Raw genomic sequence first — 12,844 nt, 5'->3', positions numbered from 1 at the left:
TGGGCTGGACAGTGGAGCGGACGGTGGCCGCGGGTGGGCAAAAGATGTCAGAGAGCGAAGCGAAGCAGCAAAACGTCGGTCTCCCCCCCCCACCATCCCCGGTTCAGCGGCTCCCGGTGCCGCCCCCCCCCGAGCCACGCAAGAACCAGAGACCCGAGAAACACATTTATTAGAAACCACTTAAACGCTCCAGGGCAGCTGCAGCAGGTTCAGAGCCTCAACACGGCCCGGGGAGGGACAACGGGGTTTGGGATGGGGGGGTCCCCACGGAGAGGGGAGCACCGGGAAGGAACGGCAGCCGCTACTGGTAGTAGAGCTCCAGGTTCATGCCATCATGGATCTCATCTGGAGGATGGGGTTAAGGAGAAGAGATGGGGAAGGATGCAGTGAACACCCCCCCCCCCCAATACACCCGTTAATAGGGTGAAACACCCGCCCGCAGCAGGATACAGTCGCCCAGCGTGACGTGATCCTTGAAGATGGTGTACCTGCGGGGACGGAAAGCGGGGCTGGTACCGGCTCCACCGCCCCAGCACGGGGAAGGGGAGAGCCCCCCGGGGGGGGGGGGACGGGGGACACGATGCGGGCCTCGACTGCTTCCAGCCCGCTGCCACTCACCACTTCTTGAGCACGATCTTATCCCAGCGGGTGCCAGTCTGCGCCGCGATCAGCTTCTTCAGGTCCCGGATCGAGTCCTCGGTGCTAACGGGGGCGTTAAGGAAAAGAGGGGGAAGGAACTGGGGAAAGGCGGGGGGGGAAGAACCCGGACTAGGGGGGGAGAGAAAGGGAGGGGGGGGGAGGAAAAGGAGGCAGAAGAACCGGGAAAAATGGGGAAAGGAACCGGGAAAAGGGGGGGAGGAACCAGGAAAAGAAGGGGGAGAAAACCGGGAAAAGAGGGGGAAGGAACTGGGGAAAGGCGGGGGGGAAGAACCCGGACTAGGGGGAAGAGAAAGGGAGGCAGAAGAACCGGGAAAAGGGGGGGAGGAACCAGGAAAAGAAGGGGGAGAAACCGGGAAAAGGGGGGGAAGGAACCGGGAAAAAGGGGGGGAAGGAACCGGGAAAGGGGGGGGGGGGGGAAGAACCGGGAAAAGGGGGGAAGGAACCGGGAAAAGGGGGGAGGGGGGAAGGAACTGGAAAAGGGGGGGAAAGGAATCGGGAAAAGGGGGAGAGGAACGGGGGAAAGGACCGGGAAAAGGGGGGGGGAACCGGGAAAAGGGGGAGAGAAACCGGGAAAAGGGGGGGAGGAAGGAACCGGGAAAAGGGGGGGGGAAGGAACCGGGAAAAGGGGGGGGAAGGAACCGGGAAAAGGGGGGGAAGGAACCGGGAAAAGGGGGGGGGGGGGAAGAAAGGGGAAAAGGGGGGAAGGAACCGGGAAAAGGGGGGAAGGAATCGGGAAAAGGGGGGGGGAAGGAACCGGGACCCCCCCCCCCCTCAGCCCCCCCCGCTCCCGGTTCTCGGCGGATACTTGCATTTCACCCGCACTTTCTTGCCCAAGCGGTCGTTGCAGACGACTTCGATCATGGTTGCCTGGAGGACGAGGCCGGGTTAACGGGGAGGACACCGGGGGGGGGGGGTAACGGGGTTAAACACGGAAGGGCCCGGAGCCCCCCCCCGGTACTCACCGAGCTCCGCCACAGCGCCGGAAGCGGAAGTTAGCCGGGGAGCAAACCGGAAGAGGAAGTGTTGGGGGGACCGGGCAAGATGGCGGCGGCGGCGGCAGCAGGGGAGGGCTCGGTGCTGCCCCATTCGGTGCTGCTGCCGCCGTGGGACCGGCTGAGAGCGGCCGGGTAGGGCCCCCCCACCTTGTACCGGGACCGGCTGAGAGCGGCCGGGTAGGGCCCCCCCCGTTGTACCGGGACCGGCTGAGAGCGGCCGGGTAGGGCCCCCCGCCTTGTACCGGGACCGGCTGAGAGCGGCCGGGTAGGGCCCCCCCCCTTGTACCGGGACCGGCTGAGAGCGGCCGGGTAGGGCCCCCCCTTGTACCGGGACCGGCTGAGAGCGGCTGGGTAGGACCCACCCCTTGGACCGGTACCGGCTGCTTTCGGGCCCGGCCCTGATCGCTTCCCCGCAGGGTCTGCCGGCGGTGGCGGCAGCTCGCATTGGACCGGATGGTGTGGAGACACGTGGATCTGACCCAGCGCCGGGTATGGGAGCACCCCAGTGTGGGCAGGGGATTGACGGGGGGATCACCCCATTGCAGGCAGGGGATTGAGAGGGGGATCACCCCATTGCGGGCAGGGGATTGAGGGGGGAATCACCCCATTGCGGGCAGGGGATTGAGAGGGGGATCACCCCATTGCAGGCAGGGGATTAAGGGGGGGATCACCCCATTGCGGGCAGGGGATTGAGGGGGGAATCACCCCATTGCGGGCAGGGGATTGAGAGGGGGATCACCCCATTGCAGGCAGGGGATTGAAGGGGGGATCACCCCATTGCAGGCAGGGGATTGAGGGGGGAATCATCCCATTGCAGGCAGGGGATTGAGAGGGGGATCACCCCATTGCAGGCAGGGGATTGAGAGGGGGATCACCCCATTGCAGGCAGGGGATTGAGGGGGGGATCACCCCATTGCAGGCAGGGGATTGAGGGGGGGATCACCCCATTGCAGGCAGGGGATTGAGGGGGGGATCACCCCATTGCAGGCAGGGGATTGAGGGGGGGATCACCCCATTGCAGACAGGGGCTGTGCCACGGTTAAAAAAGATGGAAAAGTTCAGTGGTGTCCGCTTAAGTCCCTCAAACCAGACCTCCAGAAATAGAACTAACAAAACTGTGAGGTTTTATCCACAGAATCGGATTATCGGACGTCCTCGTAACCCGTACGCCCCGGTAACAAGAGAAGATGACAAGTCAACAGACATCCTGCCCACACCTAGTTCCGCACCGACAGACTCCGCACAACGGCCACATAACCCCCATACACGGAGGCTACGATGTCTTTTTGTGATCCTCGTTTTACAGCTCGTCGCTATAGGACAAGCAGTATCAGAATACCACCCCCATCAGCCTTTTAAGTGGACCTTGTCTAGGTGGGAAGACCAAAAAGTTATCCAAAGCCTAGTCACAACAGGAGGACCCACCTTTACTGCTAGCCTCTGTCAACTAGTGCCTAGAGACCCGTGTTTAGATCATATAGGGTATTATTTCTGCCCGAGCTCGAATCCAGGAAAAGGATATTGCAATTACCCCGGGGAATATTATTGTGCCTACTGGGGATGCGAGACAATAGCCTCAAATTGGGTCCCTGAAACTCCAGACAGGTTTTTAAGGGTACAATGGGGGCCTTATGGATGTACCCCTCCGGAACAAAGTTGGAATGAAGGAATAGTATTAGCTCCCCGTGGGAGAATCGACCTGGGGAGCTGTCAGCATCTTATGATTAATGTAACGAACCCTTTCGACCATGGGTGGATAATAGGGAAAACTTGGGGGGTGCGATATAAGGAATCAGGAACCGATACAGGGGGCCTCATTTTAATAAAGAAGGAGCCAATCCCACGAGATCCTAAACCCGTAGGATCTAATCCGGTTCTTCACCCAGAAGTACCTGTCCCAACGATGCCCAACCCAACGACACCTACACCATTACCACATAGTATTGGAAGTAGTACTGAAGTTATTGCACACACCACCAAAATTTCCGATCAAAATTCTCTTTGGAAAATGATGCAAGCTAGCTATCAACTACTGAACAAAACTCACCCAAATCTCACAGAGCATTGTTGGTTGTGCTACGGGATAAACCCCCCCTTTTACGAGGCTATAGGAGTAAGCGACACCCCCAGACGAGCAAATGGTACGAATCCAGCCCAGTGTGTTTGGAACACAGACAAACAAGGGATTACATTAGCACATGTGGTGGGTAAAATCCCAAAACATAAAAAACAACTGTGTGCTAATGTGACACAAGCTAAAACCCCTGCACGGTGGCTGATACCGGCCAGCAATGCCAAGTGGGTTTGTTCCGTTACGGGAGTTACACCTTGTTTGTCGTTAGACAAATTTAATGACTCCTCAGAATATTGTGTCCAAGTAACTATAGTCCCTAAAATCTTCTACCATGCTGAAAATTTTGTCTATGATTCACAAATGACCCCGGAACACCATCTGTCAAAACGGGAACCCTTTACAGCACCGACAATAGCCACTCTAATGAGCGTAGGACGTGCGGGAATAGGTACAGGAGTAGCATCCTTAGTGCAACAAAATAAAGCACTTAGTGCCCTGAGAATGGCAGTGGACGAGGACCTGGCTAGAGTTGAGCAATCAGTGCATTAGAAAGTTCACTTAGATCACTATCTGAGGTAGTGCTACAAAATCGAAGCGGGTTAGACCTAGCGTTCTTACAACGAGGAGGAGGATGCGTCGCACTGAGGGAAGAATGTTGTCTATATGCCGACCACACTGGAATAGTGAGGGATGCTATGGCCAAACTACGAGAAGGCCTAGAAAAACGGGAACGAGAGGCGCAACAAAATTGGTTTGCATCATGGTTTAACCATTCCCCATGGCTTGCCACCCTAATATCTACCCTGATAGGGCCAGTTATAACAATCGTGATAGCGTTGATGTTTGGACCCTGTATATTGAATAAGCTGGTGTCGTTTGTCAAAAGCCGTCTAGGAAAGGTTAACATCATGCTGATAGAACGCCAGCAATTGCTTTAAGAGTGCTCTTGCTTAGAATTTTTACCCATCTCCAGTTATACCCTGTTATTCTCTGTTACATCTTCGTTATCTCTTGCTTAAGGTGCCTTATATTTTTTATTCAAGTATATGGTGTGTGTTTTAAGAAATGTTGTAAAACACAGATTAAGATACATTTAGCATGTTATCCAAGATTACGATACATGCATTTTAAATGTTGTTATATTTAGCCAATTTAGTGATGCATGGGGAGAGGGGAAATGTAGGTAGGTAGGGTCTGGCGGCCGGAAGATGTCGCGCTATAGGGAAAGATGGGGCCCCTCTCTTGATAGCCAATAGCATTTGGTTTGTGATGTAGGCAGACGGAAGTGACGTCACAAACCCAGGGTATATAATGCTGTTTTACGTACCAATAAATGGCATTTGCCATCCACCACATTGGTGGCTGTGAGCTGATGGCCCGAGCGGCCTGGGGTTGGTCACCGTGCCGTTCCTGAACCAGGTCACCACGGCTTGTGAAGGCAACAGGGCTGAGACGGGATCACCCCATTGCAGGCAGGGGATTGAAGGGGGGATCACCCCATTGCAGGCAGGAGATCACCCCACTGCAGGCAGGAGATTGAGGGGGGGATCACCCCATTGCAGGCAGGGGGTTGAGGGGGGGATCACCCCATTGCAGGCAGGGGATTGAGGTGGGGATCACCCCACTGCAGGCAGGGGATTGAGGGGGGGGATCACCCCATTGCAGGCAGGGGATTGAGGGGGGATCACCCCATTGCAGACAGGAGCTGATGGGGGGGGTTCACCCCATTGCAGACAGGAGCTGATGGGGGGGACCACCCCATTGCAGGCAGGGGGTTGAGAGGGGGATGACCCCATTGCAGACAGGAGCTGATGGGGGGGGGGATGACCCCATTGCAGACAGGAGCTGATGGGGGGGGATCACCCCATTGCAGACAGGAGCTGATGGGGGGGGGGAATGACCCCATTGCAGACAGGAGCTGATGGGGGGGGATCACCCCATTGCAGACAGGACCTGATGGGGGGGGATCACCCCATTGCAGACAGGAGCTGATGGGGGGGAGGACCCCATTGCAGACAGGAGCTGATGGAGGGGATCACCCCATTGCAGGCAGGGGGTTGAGGGGGGGATGACCCCATTGCAGACAGGAGCTGATGGGGGGGGGATGACCCCATTGCAGACATGGGTCCCCCATTCCCCACTCTCTGAGCCCAGCCCCTGTCCTGTTGTTCCCCCCCCCCCCCCCCCCAGCACCTCAGCTCCAGGGTCCTGTGGCAGCTCCTTCTCCGGCACCTCCCCGCGGGGCTGTGCACGCTGCGGGCCCGGGGCTCCCTCCTCTCCCCCTCCCGGCCTCCCCTCCTGTCCCCGGCTCTGCTGGCGGCCCTGGGCCAGCGCTGCCACCCGGCTCCAACGCCTGAGCCTGGCCGAGACCGACGTGCGCCGGGTCCCCTACGAGAGCATCCCCGCTTCCCGGTTCCAGCGGGAAGAGGGGAAATGTAGGTAGGTAGGGTCTGGCGGCCGGAAGATGTCGCGCTATAGGGAAAGATGGGGCCCCCCCCCTATACGAGACCCCCGCTGCCCGGTTCCACCCGCCCGCCTCCTCCCCGCGGTCTCTTCGCCACCTCCTGGTCCACCACGTCCCGGCCTTGGTGGCTGCCTCCTCCCGGCACCGCCGGGAGATGCTGAGCCTGCGGGGCTCCTATCGCCTGACGGAGCCCGGTCTGCAGCGCGCTGCTCCCTGCGGGGCTGCGGCGCCGGCGATGCCGCCGCGGGCTCCCTTGGGTACCACTTGAAGCGGCTGCGGGAGCTCGAGGTCGTTGCTGCTGCCTGCAGCACCTGGAGATGCTTTGCCTTGAGCTGGGGGTGAAGGTGTCTGCCGGGGCTGCGGTTGCCTTGGGTCGAGCGCTGCCCCGGCTCAGGGAGCTCCGGGTCGTCGGCGCTCGCATCACAACGGGAGTCCTGGGTCAAATCCGGCTGAATTTATCCCATTGCAGCTGCTCCCATTCGCCTCAACCCCCAGCCTGAAGCAGCCGGGGCTGCCAAGCCTGGTTTAGGGCCAGAGTGGGCACACGATAGCGAGTGCATCCCATAAAGGGGCTTGGTAGGAAGTTGGGTTTGCTGGGATCCCCACCACCACCCCAACTCTGTTTTCTATGGAGCAGGGGAATAGGGAAGCCAGGGAGCAGCCGTCTCTTGGGAACGCCGCTGAGGAGGTGACCAGAGACGAGCTGAGGTTCCCTCTGCTCCTCTTCCCTCCCCACCGAGCACCAGGCAGCAGCTCAAGGAACGCAGAACTGGAAGAGCCACTGGAATAAAAGAGATCCAGGAGCCCAGATCCCAAACTTCCAGTCAACATCCAGCTCCGATTGCTCAAGCAGCCCACATGCACACTCCAGCCTCTGCTGGGGAAGAGGTGGATACCCCAGCCACACGCTTCTGCTTGGAGAAGCCTGGGCAAGGAGTGCTTCCCAATCCAGGATGTCCTTGCTTGGACTTCCCTTGGAATTCCGCTCTTCAGGTTACTCCTTGGGAAGCCTTTACGCATGGGGGCTTCCTGGGTACGTGGTCCTGAGGTCCTGTTTGCCCAGTGCTCTTGGGCATCACCGACAGCCACATTTCCCCCTCGCCTTCTGTTGTCATCGTCCTCCCTGCGGTGTCCGCTGCCATGGAACGCTGCGACGTTCCCATTCCGAGGTTATCCCATCAACCAGGGAGGGCTTTGGATGATTCCTTGTGTTTATTAAATCAAACTGCTTCCGACTGATGTTTCCTGGGCTGGGTTCATCCTGTCCTCCACTCCGCTTCAGCAATGAGCCATTGGGTTCCACACAGCCCTGACGGCAGTGACCCCCCCACCATGATGAAACCCTCACCCTGCCCCTTGCCAACTGCAGGTCTTTGTGCCCTGGCTTCTTTCCTGCTCCCATTCCCAACCTCTGGAGCTGTGGGGCAAGCAAACAACGGGAACATGCCCCCAGCTCTGCTTTGGAACGCATCCCAAGGCTGTTGGCTTAGTAACACCCGTTCCCTGTTTATCTTGCTCAGTAACCCCCGCTCCATGTTTCTCCCAGGCCTGGGGGTTCCCAGTGGAGTGATTCCTGTTATTAAAACTGGGAGCAGCGAGGAGGGAAAACAGCAAAGGGAGAATGAATCCCGGGATAAAGCCAAGTCAAGGCATAGTTGGAGCCGAAGCGCTCCCTCAATGCTTGCAGCGGGATGCTCCCGGCAACGGGATTTAATATCCAGCAATCCCAACTCGCCAGTTTTCCATCATCTCCCAGCACGTCATCGCTGAACACAACGGCACAGCCCAGCAATTCCCGGTTTCCAAGGCACAAAGTGGCCCTTTCAGGTTGGGAAGCGGGAGGGGAGCTGGGAATCCGGGGTGACCGGGGGCAAATGTTGGGAATCGAGGACAAGGGGTGAAGGAACGGGACAAGGGGGAATGGCTTTAAGCTGCCAGAGGGGAGGTGGAGATGGGGTCTTGGGATGTTCTTCCCCATGAGGGTGGTGGGACATGGGGATGGGTTGAAGGGAGAAGTTTGGGATGAGCCATCCCTGTTCAAGGCTGGATCGGATGGGGCTTGGAGCACCCTGCTCCAGTGGAAGGTGCCAGGGGTTGGAGCTGGATGAGCTTTGGGATCCCTTCCCACCCATCCTATGAGTCTATGGGAAGACTTGCAGAGAGCCTCAGTGAATCCAGGCCACGAACAGCCCCCCCAGCACCCCACCAGGGCCACCAACATGGAAAGAGACCTTAGGGAGCCCCTAAAGCTGGGTTATCCGAGGGCAGAGTGACCCTGCTCCAAGCAAGCCGTCCCCGTGTCCCCATCGCTTCCATTGGAAGTGGCCACAATCCAAGGTGCTCCTGGGAGAGGACAAGCCCATGGGACAGAGCCTGGTTAAATTATAACCCTGGGGCTCAGCACCAGGAGCTGCTGCAGGTTCTCCACTGCAAGAGCCTGATTGAGGAGCTTCTGCTTCCTCCATCCTAAGCTTCATCCCCCCGCTCCCCGCCCCACCTCCTCCCCACCAGAGCTTACCAGGATGGAGGAGGAGCATCTTCATGAGGACCTGAAGGTCTTTCAAGGTAAGCTTCAGCCTCAAAGAGGAGGAGGAGGAGGAGGGAGCATGGGCTTCCATCACCAACATGGCTTAGGAGGAAGAGGAAGGTCTAAGGCCTCTTTCCTCCTCCTCTTGGGCACCTTGTGGGATGGATTGGGATGGGAACCCACCCCTTGCAAAGGCTCAGATGGAAGAGGAGAGAAAGGGACATCACACACATGAAGGGCTCTTGGTGGAGCCCAACCAGCAACACCGGAGAGGGTTCCATGTCCTGCACTTTTCCCAAATGGAGCTCCCAAGCCTGGAATGTGGGAGCCCGTTTCCCACATTCAACCCCTCTGATACGGGCATCAGATGCCAGCTCCAGCCAGCAGAGACATTCCAGATCATGGATGGTCACTCGGGGAGCAATTTCCCTGCTAAGAAGGGGGTTAGGAGGCACCAGGAGGCTTTCAGACCACATTCCAGCCCCAACCCCATGGCTCAAGATCATCCCTTTGCCTTCTGTAGCAGATCATTGACCACTGCAGGTTATTTATTAACCCTTCTCTAAACGGGCCGGAGGAGCCGTCCCGCTGATCCCAAGGGAATACTTTGCCATCCCGATGCTTTTGTTTTAAAGACAGAAACTTCTTCAGGCAGAAGCTGAAGTCCTTCGTCACCGTCTATTTGCTGCTGGCCCTCTCCTTCCTCCTCATCTTCACCCTCTTCGCTGTGTCGCTCTCCAGAGGTACTGGAACGCCTCGGAACTGATGGATTGGGCACATAGAACCCAGGGATACACGAGGTCTAAGGGGGTGCTTCCTAAAGGTCCTAATCCCAGAGGACAGAGCTCCTGTGTAGTGACCATTGATGTCCATGGCACCATGGCTCATCCAAGCTACAAGCCCTATAGGCTGCTGGAAGGGCTTGGATAGGGCTTAAGGCCACGTTGGATGGGCCTTGGAGCACCCTGCTCTAGTGGAAGGTGTCCCTACCCATGGCAGGGGGTTGGAACTGGGTGAGCTTTAAGATCCCTTCATCCCAATTCGATCCAGTGGGATGCTTTCCAGCCTGGGGCTCTATGGAAGGTGAAGCACGCCTTTAGCTGTGAGGGGGTGAGGTGCTTGCTTGGCCGCAACCCGAGCCCTGACCCAGCATCAATCCTTCTCTCCCCATAGTTTCAGCCATTTCTTCGAAGCTCCAGGAGCTGCCCCCGCCGCAGAACCACACCGTTTCGGGCAGGGATTTCCTCTGTAAGTCCCGCTTCCTCCCCGCCCCATCCCATCAGCTTTCCCTCCCCAGAGCGCCCCTGGGGCGCATCGCTTCCCTGAGGGGCTGCAGGGCATCGCCCCCCTCTGCCTTTGCTGCTTTGCCAGCCACGACCACTTCCTTATCCCATAGGGAACCGGTTTTCCCAGGTCACTGAAGCCTTTTGGGATGCTGGCGGCCACCTTTGTGCCGATCCAGCCTCCAACAAGCTCCGGGTTGGGACCGACACCCCCCCCCCCCCATCCCTCTGACTTCTCCCTCCCCATCCTTCTTTCCCCCAGTGTTTCCCTGCGGACCCGGATCCAGGGAATGGGAATACTTTGGTGGGAAATGCTACTACTTCTCCCTCACCAGGACGAGCTGGCACAAAGCGAAGGCTCAGTGCGAGGAGATGCGCTCGCAGCTCGCTGTCGTTGACAGCTACGCCAAGCAGGTAAAGAGCCGGCTCCAAGCGGGAATGGCCGGGATCCTGCCCCCTTCCGTGTCCCTCCTGGATCCTGCCCCCTTCCGTGTCCCTCCTGGACCCTGCCATCGCCTACAGCAGCCAGCAGAGAGCAGGCAGAGCCTGCGCTGCCTGCAGCCGGGGCTCCGCTTGGGTGCGCTGGGGATGCTCAGACCCAGCAGCGGCACCCATCCTGTGCATCCTGTACACGGGGCAGATACCCCCTAAATCCACAGCCAAGGGCAGAGCTGAAGCTCCCCAGCTCCTCTCTGAGCCCTTCCATAGACTTCTTCCATAGAATTCCCCCGGGTGCGGGCTGGAGGAGCCCTTTCCTGGCGCTTTTCCCTCCTGATCCCTCTCCCCGCTGCAGAATTTTGTCATGTTCAGGACAAGGAATGAGCGTTTCTGGATCGGGCTCACGGATGAGAACTCGGAAGGGGAATGGGAATGGGTGGACGGGACCGACTACAAAACCACCTTCACGTGAGTGCTGCCCTGGGTGCCTGTGCCCAGCACCCCGATGGGGTTCCTATGCCCAGCACCACAATGGGGTTCCTATGCCCATCACCACAATGGAGTTCCTATGCCCATCACCCCGATGGGGTTCCTATGCCCATCACCCCAATAGGGTTCCTATGCCCATCACCCCGATGGGGTTCCTATGCCCAGCACCCCGATGGGGTTCCTATGCCCAGCACCACAAGGGGGTTCCTATGCCCAGCACCCCAATTGCGTTCCTATGCCCATCACCCCGATAGGGTTCCTATGCCCAGCACCCCGATGGGGTTCCTATGCCCATCACCCCAATAGGGTTCCTATACCCATCACCACAATGGAGTTCCTATGCCCATCACCCCGATGGGGGTTCCTATGCCCATCACCCCGATGGGGTTCCTATGCCCAGCACCCCAGTGGGGTTCCTATGGCTCCTGCTTCACCCTGCCCTGCTCTAGCACAGCAAGAGAGGCAGAAATGAGCGCCTAAACCATGTGAAATCAGCCAGATTTAGCCCATATCTGCCCGCACTCAACCAGATCCTTCTCTGCCCAGGTTTTGGAAGGAGGGAGAGCCCAATAACAGCGGCAACAATGAGGATTGTGCCCACCTCTGGGTGTCGGGGAAGTGGAACGATGTCTACTGCACCTACGAGTGCTACTACATCTGCGAGAAGCCTGTGCCCCAGTGAGCAAAGCCGCTCATGGAGATGCTCTGGCGCCACGAACGTTCCTTCCTCCTCTTAACTTATGCTCTCTGCTCTGTCCCGAGGAAGAGCAGGGATGGGTTTGTATGGTCCGAAGCGATATCCATAGGAATCTGGGCTCTCCATGGGGAGCTCAGCCTAATAAAGGACAATCGTTGCTCTGGTTAACGAAGCTTCTCTGTTTCTAGGCATGAAGGGCTGTGGGAGGGGAGCGGGAGGCATGGAGCAACACTGCAGGTCAGAGGAGATGCCAGGAGCAGGCTGGGGATAAATGGGGTGCAATGCTCCAGTGGCGGGGTTTGGAACTGGACGATCTTAAGGTCCTTCCCAACCCAAACCATTCCGTGATTTAGGATTAGATGGATATGGGATTTGCTGCCCACCGGGCATCCCAGGAGCATCTCCCATGGTACCACCGGGAAGGGGAGGCGTGGATGGAGCAGAGCTGAGCTCCATCCATGAGGATTTGGTGCCTCTGCCGTGACCCTTCCTGCTCCTGAAGGGGTTTGGTGCTCAGGGCAGCTCTGCACCCCCAAGAACTACCCTGTACCCCCCACCTCCGCCCGGCTCGAGTCCCGGCCACTGCACAGAGGATCCAAGTGGAGCCCCAGGGACCCCGGGAACACGGGGCTGGAGCTGGAAGCGGGCTTTGCTTCCCCCCCGAGACCCCACAGCACCACTTGGGGGGCTCGGACGGGGCCGGACGGGGACACCTCGAGCTCCTCCATGGGCTCTGTACCGTGCACAAGTGAGTGCGCAGAGCGCAAGGTGCCCAGGGCGAGGTGCGATCGGACCCGGCTCCGGTCCCGGTCCGCCGCTCGGTCCCGGTTCCCGCTTGGTCCCCGGACGATGCCGGCGCTGGATTCGTTGGAGGAGCCGCGGGGAGGACGCGGACCGGTTCCGCTCCCCCCCCCCCCCCCCGCCCCTCTGGGACCGTCCCCACCGGGAGCCGAACGGGTCCACGGCGGCCCCGACGGCGGGAGGGCGCGCATCCGCTTGCCCTATTGGCGACACCGCTGTCGCGACAGAGCCCGGCAACCCCGCGGTGAGCGGCGGAGCGCAGCCCCCCACCCCATCTCCCCCCTTTCGGGGGGACCCGTCGGTATCGCACCGGGCTCTGCCTGCACCGGGAGAGGGGAAAAGGGGGGGGGGGGGGGGGGGTCCCACCTCGATGGGGCCCCCGCCGCGCTCCCGGCTCAGGCGCGCTCCCGGGGGAG

The 12,844-nt window shown here is 59.1% G+C and overlaps 3 protein-coding genes across 3 annotated transcripts; 2 read left to right on the top strand and 1 right to left on the bottom strand.

Annotated features, from left to right (window-relative positions):
• Positions 1 to 273: 273 nt before the first annotated feature.
• LOC133283342 (ubiquitin-like protein 5) lies at positions 274 to 1,685 on the bottom strand. Its single transcript, XM_061480031.1, has 5 exons — positions 1,623 to 1,685; positions 1,466 to 1,527; positions 619 to 702; positions 451 to 488; positions 274 to 345 (listed from the first exon to the last, which is right to left on the bottom strand). The coding sequence occupies exons 2-5, from the start codon at positions 1,519 to 1,521 to the stop codon at positions 302 to 304; spliced, it is 222 nt and encodes a 73-aa protein (XP_061336015.1). The 5' UTR covers positions 1,522 to 1,527; positions 1,623 to 1,685; the 3' UTR covers positions 274 to 301.
• Positions 1,686 to 1,701: 16 nt separating this feature from the next.
• FBXL12 (F-box and leucine rich repeat protein 12) lies at positions 1,702 to 6,693 on the top strand. Its single transcript, XM_061480039.1, is given in 7 exon segments — positions 1,702 to 1,787; positions 2,072 to 2,144; positions 5,920 to 6,066; positions 6,068 to 6,172; positions 6,237 to 6,405; positions 6,408 to 6,491; positions 6,494 to 6,693. Coding segments are annotated over 7 exon segments (864 nt in total).
• A 1,997-nt stretch (positions 6,694 to 8,690) lies between these two features.
• On the top strand, positions 8,691 to 11,795 carry LOC133283338 (hepatic lectin-like). The gene is made up of 6 exons (XM_061480027.1): positions 8,691 to 8,758; positions 9,356 to 9,463; positions 9,894 to 9,968; positions 10,266 to 10,417; positions 10,797 to 10,909; positions 11,477 to 11,795. Exons 1-6 carry the CDS (start codon positions 8,716 to 8,718, stop codon positions 11,610 to 11,612), a joined length of 627 nt encoding a protein of 208 aa, XP_061336011.1. The 5' UTR covers positions 8,691 to 8,715; the 3' UTR covers positions 11,613 to 11,795.
• Positions 11,796 to 12,844: the final 1,049 nt, after the last annotated feature.

Source organism: Pezoporus flaviventris, unplaced genomic scaffold, assembly GCF_033815535.1.
Source record: "Pezoporus flaviventris isolate CSIRO_AGI_PZ_B2104156 unplaced genomic scaffold, CSIRO_AGI_Pfla_v1 ptg000165l, whole genome shotgun sequence".
Taxonomy (NCBI): Eukaryota; Metazoa; Chordata; class Aves; order Psittaciformes; family Psittacidae; genus Pezoporus; species Pezoporus flaviventris.
Note: the sequence above shows the minus strand (reverse complement) of the source record. Positions and strands in the feature narration are given on the sequence as shown.

Excerpts from the sequence above, each read along its gene's own strand:
- LOC133283342 (XM_061480031.1), bottom strand. The coding sequence starts at position 1,521 with ATGATCGAAGTCGTCTGCAACGACCGCTTGGGCAAGAAAGTGCGGGTG. Across the intron at positions 703-1,465 it reads AAAGTGCGGGTGAAATGCAA|CACCGAGGACTCGATCCGGG; the intron begins GTATCCGCCGAG and ends CGCCCCCGTTAG. Across the intron at positions 489-618 it reads AAGATCGTGCTCAAGAAGTG|GTACACCATCTTCAAGGATC; the intron begins GTGAGTGGCAGC and ends CCGTCCCCGCAG.
- LOC133283338 (XM_061480027.1), top strand. The coding sequence starts at position 8,716 with ATGGAGGAGGAGCATCTTCATGAGGACCTGAAGGTCTTTCAAG. Across the intron at positions 8,759-9,355 it reads GGACCTGAAGGTCTTTCAAG|ACAGAAACTTCTTCAGGCAG; the intron begins GTAAGCTTCAGC and ends TTTGTTTTAAAG. Across the intron at positions 10,418-10,796 it reads TTGACAGCTACGCCAAGCAG|AATTTTGTCATGTTCAGGAC; the intron begins GTAAAGAGCCGG and ends TCCCCGCTGCAG.